Source organism: Lepisosteus oculatus, chromosome 14 (genome assembly GCF_040954835.1).
Source record: "Lepisosteus oculatus isolate fLepOcu1 chromosome 14, fLepOcu1.hap2, whole genome shotgun sequence".
NCBI lineage: Eukaryota > Metazoa > Chordata > Actinopteri > Semionotiformes > Lepisosteidae > Lepisosteus > Lepisosteus oculatus.
The window spans coordinates 56,880,778-56,887,150 of NC_090709.1; the positions used below are offsets into that span (position 1 = coordinate 56,880,778).

Sequence of the window (6,373 nt, forward strand, 5' to 3'; positions counted from 1 at the left end):
TTGACCGCCCTCAGCTACCATCCACACCAGGCACTTTCCCTTGCAACAGAGCTCGCTGTATCACCTGCAAGTACACAGCCACCACCACACTCATTCAAGGCCCCTCAGGACAATTCCGCATCACCCAGACAGCATCTTGTACCTCCAGCAACCTTATTTACTGTATCTCTTGCAGTAAACGCCCAGCCATCTACATTGGGGAAACAGGAAGGAGACTCGGAGACCGCTTCAGAGAACACGTCAGGGCTGTGAAGATTAAAGATCTCTCCAAGCCCATTGTTTCTCATTTCACCTCTGACGGCCACGACCACTCTAATCTCTCCGTCTGTGTTCTCAAAGACGGTTTTCCGAACTCATACATCAGAAAGACCACCGAAACTAAAATTATTCTGCAGCTAGGATCACACATTCTCCCTTCCCTTAACGACAGATTACTGTTCTTTTAAATTTTCTCCATTCATTGGAAGTTTCATTTCACACCTCTCTGCACCCATTCTGACTTCACACCTTTTGATTGGCCTCTCTTTCCGTCCCCTGCTCCCGCCTCTCACTCCTCCTCCCTCTCAACCTTTGTTCTCCCGCTACTTTACCTTTGCCTACTGCCCTGCCTCTCTCACACCTGAAGAAGGCTCCACAGCCGAAACGTTGTGTTCTCTTTCTTCTTTTTTTCAGCATGGAATAAACCTAGAAACATATACGTGAGCAGTATTTACGTACTGTAGTATCGGTGTTAAGACATACCTCTCAAATACTGTAAATCAAGTTAAAAATATCTCAAGACCGATTCTGGTCATAATGAAACCATGTTTCGTGTATGTTTTCTTTAAAGTACCGAGACCAGCCATATACTGTATGTTTATGTTCCAAAATTAATATCGTTTATGGCCTTCACACGCGTTGCAGTATGCTCCTATTTTTTTAATGCTCAGCTACTAAGATTTCCCTTCAGTGGTAAAATTAGATATGAATATTCAATACTTAAACGGGCACAGTTAAGACATTAAATATACATATACATACTGTATACAGTACAGTTTTCATACGGTAATATGTTTATGTTCCTAAATCAATCTCTTTTATGAGCATGTGAAAGGCATGGTGAATCGATTCTCAAAAATTACTGTACTTTGCATGATTGGAAACAAATGCGTGATTGTGAAATGCTGTTGTGTTACTTTTACAAAGATGGTCAATGAAAAAAAGAATGTTGACCAGGGCAATACTTTGAGTTTACACTTACAGCTTGTCCAAGGTCATTCATTATTAATACTATTAGTAATATCTTCGTTAAAGACTTTGATGGCCACAGCTCAAACATGAGAGGTTGAGCTTTATTAGCTCCACCTTGCGGAAATTCCGGATACTATTATTTTGCTTGTCGTATTATAGGAGAATTTACGGTAACTCGCGGTATTTACCGGTAGCTTGCGGTAGACTGCGTACAGCGTACCACAAAATAATGCGGTATCGCCCGCGCATTTTGAATGGCTGCATCTGTATACAGCATGTCAGTTTCGTGCAAATATTTCAGATTAATGTAGTAGCAAAATGTGCTTGGTCTAAAGCATGGCTAAAATATAATTGGGTTGTTTTCTTATTTTTTTCAGCTATACTCCAGTTTTAGCTGTTAAATGACTAGCATTTGTATCCCCATGAGGAAGTGAAAGAAAAAGAGAACTGCTGTTGGTTAAACAGGATTGAGGAAAATGAGGAAGTACAGGAATGCAGAAAACAAAAGGTATGTTTTCAAGAATGTCAATTTTGCAATGCCATTGTCCTTTTAATGGTGTATGGGGTGCACTGGGTGTTGCAGAGTTACAGAAGTTCTGTCCATAATCCATAAAACATGCCTGGACTACCTGGACTATGGAGTCTTACCTGTACCTGTTCCTGGAGGAAAGCGGCAATGGCACAGGAAGAGAGGTAAGCAGGCAGGTGTCTTGGTTAGAGTGAGACAACACAGCAATCACCCTCCACTTCTCACTAATGTTCAGTCACTTGACAACAAGCTGGACGAGCTGAGGTCAAGGCTTGCTTTCCAGAGGGACATTAAAAACTGCAGTATGCTAGCATTTACCAAAACCTGGCTTTATTCATCTATTCCAGACATCGCTATCCTCCCGAGAAGTTTTTCTGTCCACCATCAGGACAGAACAGTGGACTCAGGGAATATCAGGGGCAGGGGTGTGCATCATGGTTAAAAACTCCTGGTGTACAGCTGTGGAGACTATTTCATCATCATGCTCTCCACACCTTGAACACCTGACAATAAAATGTTGCCCGTTCTATCTACCGAGGGAATTTACACAGCGGTGTATATTTCACTGCAGGCAAACACCACAAAAGCACTGGAGGAACTACACCAACACCTTAGCAACATAAAAACTCATACCCTGAGGTCGCATTCATCACTGTGGGGGGCTTCAGTGGTGCGAACCTGAAGAAAATCATGCCAAAACTACATCAGCACGACGCACGGAATACATACGTTGGACAATGTTTACACTCCCTTCCGGGATGGCTACAAAGCCTCCCCGACTTCCATTCGGCAAATCTGATCACCCCTCTATCCTGCTACTCCCTGCCTATAGGCAGAAACTCAGGCAGGAGAAGCCTGAGACAAGGACCACACCAGCGCTGCTCAGAGGAATAGTACTCTATTCTAAGTCACTGCTTTGCCACCACTAATCGGCAGAGTTTTCATGACATTACTTTGTGCGTGGACTATTCTACTAGCTATATCAGGAAATGCATAAAAGATGTTGTCCCCAGGATTACTGTTTGCACATACCCGAATCAAAAACTGTGGGTAAATGGCAAAGTACGAGCTAAACTCAGAGCTAGAGCAACCGCCTTCAACTCTGGAGACAAGGACACGTACAGAAAATCCAGATCTTATTGGCTGACACCTTGGACCCACTGCAATTTGCATACCGACAAAACAGATCAACAGAGGATGCCTTCGAAACTGCTCTACACACTACCCTCTCACACCTCGACAAGAGAGAAACGTACAGATGCAGCCATTCAAAATGCACGGTACAAACCCTTACCATGGGCATCTACGCATGCGCCACCGCGCCGTACCACGGTACGTGATTGGCTGGCCAAAATGACCAACAGGGGCACTCGTGGTGTGTTGGTCGGTCGTGGAAAGATTTAATCATTTAATCTGTGATAGTTTTAAGCTTTTCTGCGAATACGCTCGATATCGGAGTTAAAAGAAGCATACTTTTAGAATTGGATTAATAGGGAATATAATATGGAATCGCGTATCTAAAGAAATTAATAATGGTATAACTATATTCATGTACTTTTGCACAAACAGTAGTATAAGACTTTCCGTTGAGATGTGCTTGTCACATGACTGCCTCAGTGGTGTGATTGCTTAAGTGACTGAATTATAACCCTGAGGTTGAGTGTTCAAAAACAGCTATCACCTATCAGTAGGGCACGGTGCCGCATGCATAGGTGCCCGTGGTATGGGTTTGTACCTTGCATTTTGAATGGCCGCATCTGTACCCTTTACTGAATGAATATTTCTTGTATTTGATATATATCCTCTCTAGGGGTAAATAAACTTTAGATTGTGCAACAAAAACTATGAATTTTGTAGAATTTTGTTTAATCAGATGTGTGACTTTTTTTTTCCGTAAGAGTGACAGTTAAGGATCCAAATCTGTTCTATACACATTTCTTGCTTAATAAGGTAAGTTAAAAGCTGTTACACAATTACAAGCCTATCCAACAGCCTTAATTATAAATTAAACAGGACTAAACGTAACATTCCAAGACTATAAAGGAATTCAATTCAATTTAGACCTAATTCATTAAAATCGAATAAAACTAAAAACTTATTATACACATAAATTAAACTCCATGACAAGAACTGTTTCTGTTTTAGTCAACTGTAAAGAAATGTAAGTAAGAGTATAGTCAAAATTTAACAGACCAGACGAACTCAAAAGTGGGTGACTACAAAGTGACCATGACTAATAGACATTTTGGGAACAAGTAAAGGTTTGTTCCATGCTGAAAAGAGAAGAAAATAAACGTTTCGGCTGTGGAGCCTACTTCGTATGTCAAATGCTGACGCATCTACCTACTTGAACTTGGGCATTTTAGTTGACTTGACTAAGACTATGATTAAATAAAAAAACTGGTGAATAAATTGGGGTTTTTAAGTCACCTGACTGTATAAAACTCTTCCCATACTAACTGTAGCTGACTGGTCTCTCTCCTGTGTGAATGCACTGGTGGGTTATTAAGGTACTTGATCGACTAAAACTCTTCTCACACTGACTGCAGCTGAATGGTCTCTCTCCTGTGTGAGTGCGCTGGTGGGTTATTAAGTTACTAGATCGACTAAAACACTTCCCACACTGACTGCAGCTGAAAGGTCTCTCTCCTGTGTGAATGCGCTGGTGTGATTGTAAGTGGCTTTTCTGACTAAAACTCTTCCCACAGTGACTGCAGCTGAATGGTCTCTCTCCTGTGTGAATGCGCTGGTGGGTTATTAAGTCACGTAATTGACTATAACTCTTCCCACACTGACTGCAGCTGAACGGTCTCTCTCCTGTGTGAATGCGCTGGTGGGTTATTAAGGTACATGACCGACTAAAACTCTTCCCGCACTGATCGCAGATGAACGGTCTCTCTCCTGTGTGAATGTGCTTGTGTGATTGTAAGTGGCTTTTCCGACTAAAACTCTTCCCACACTGACTGCAACTGAACGGTCTCTCTCCTGTGTGAATGTGCTGGTGGGTTTTTAAGTCAAATGATTGACTAAAACTCTTCCCACACTGACTGCAGCTGAACGGTCTCTCTCCTGTGTGAATGCGCTGGTGGGTTTTTAAGTTACTTGACTGACTAAAACTCTTCCCACACTGACTGCAGCTGAACGGTCTCTCTCCTGTGTGAATGCGCTGGTGTGATTGTAAGTGGGTTTTATGACTAAAACTCTTCCCACACTGACTGCAGCTGAACGGTCTCTCTCCTGTGTGAATGCGCTGGTGGGTTATTAAGTTACTTGATTGTCTATAACTCTTCCCACACTGACTGCAGCTGAATGGTCTCTCTCCTGTGTGAAGGTGCTGGTAGGGTTTTGAAATGCTAGACTGACAGAAACGCTGCTCCTCCCTGTGCCATAATGGCAGTTTGTCCACTCCATCTGAGCAAGGCCTTGAGTGATTCTTCCTCATCCTCTGATCGTGCTGGGGTCTCTTATTCTGCAAATGCTCCATGGAATGGTCTTGCTCTGTGTGCTGAAAGTGAGATTTGTTTTCTCCACCGTGACCTTCAGTGTGCTGCTCAGCAGTGTGAATCATCTGGGGCTCCTTCTCCAGCTCTCTGAAACTGAAACCTTCCAGTTCATTCAGTTGTTGCCCAAGAACAGACATAGTCTCCAGTTCATTAAAACTTTCAACAATTTTCTCAGTAACCAGAATATGAAAACTGTGTGTAAAGTCATCAGATACTAAGGGATCATATGATTGTTTTAGACTCTGCAATGACAGTCTCTCCACTTGAACAGAACAAGGCCTAATTATTATCAAGCCCTGTAGGAGGTGTTGCTCCTCCCTGTCCTGACTCTTCTCTGTGTGCTGTGACTCAATACTGTTCTCTTCACCAAGTACATCAGCCTGCTGTTCTGCAGGGTCAATCAACTTGGGCTCCATGTCCTGCTCTGTAAGATTTAAAATATCCAGTTCTTCACTGTGCTCTTGTACAGAGACACAGCCCAGTTCATTAAAACCCTGTGTAATATTGTTTGTGTCCAGATTATTAATCTTCTCTGTAAAATCATCACATACTAAGAGCCCAGTTGTCTCACTCTCAGGTTCTGTCTTTATCATGGGCACAGGGTCCAGGTTCTCCACACTCTGTCTGCTCTCTGTGTGCTGCTCACTGAGTGTCTCTTTCCCTTCTGCGGCAGTGAGCCCTGTCTCCTGCATCAGACTAGAGCCCCACTCCTCCTCACTGTGCTGCTGTTCAAGAAGAGCCCTTTCCCCAGCGTCGGAGAGAGCACTGGCTTCTGAGCCTGTAAACACAGGACAAAAAGACAAGACTTTTATTAATAATAATCAACTTTATTTTATATACCACCTCTAAAGGTGGCTTCTCACAGTATTTTACAGAATGCCAACAACAAAAAATACACAAAATTAGCACGATGAGAATACACAGTTAGAGGAGACAATAGATGGTGGTACTAAGTACAGTAGGAGCAGAGGGGTAAAGAACAGTTAGATAAAGGCTCTTCTGAAGAAAAAGGTTTTGAGTCTGGAATTGAAGGAGTTTAGAGAAGGTGACTCTCCGATATCCTTAGGGAGAGAGTTCCAGAGCTTGGGGGGATAACAGGTGAAGGCCATGT

General features: G+C 42.7%; 1 protein-coding gene across 1 annotated transcript; it reads right to left on the minus strand.

The window, feature by feature from the left end:
* Positions 1-1,383: 1,383 nt before the first annotated feature.
* LOC138242672 (zinc finger protein 551-like) lies at positions 1,384-5,201 on the minus strand. Its single transcript, XM_069198228.1, has one exon. The coding sequence runs from the start codon at positions 5,199-5,201 to the stop codon at positions 4,215-4,217; it is 987 nt and encodes a 328-aa protein (XP_069054329.1). The 3' UTR covers positions 1,384-4,214.
* Between the last annotated feature and the right edge of the window lie 1,172 nt (positions 5,202-6,373).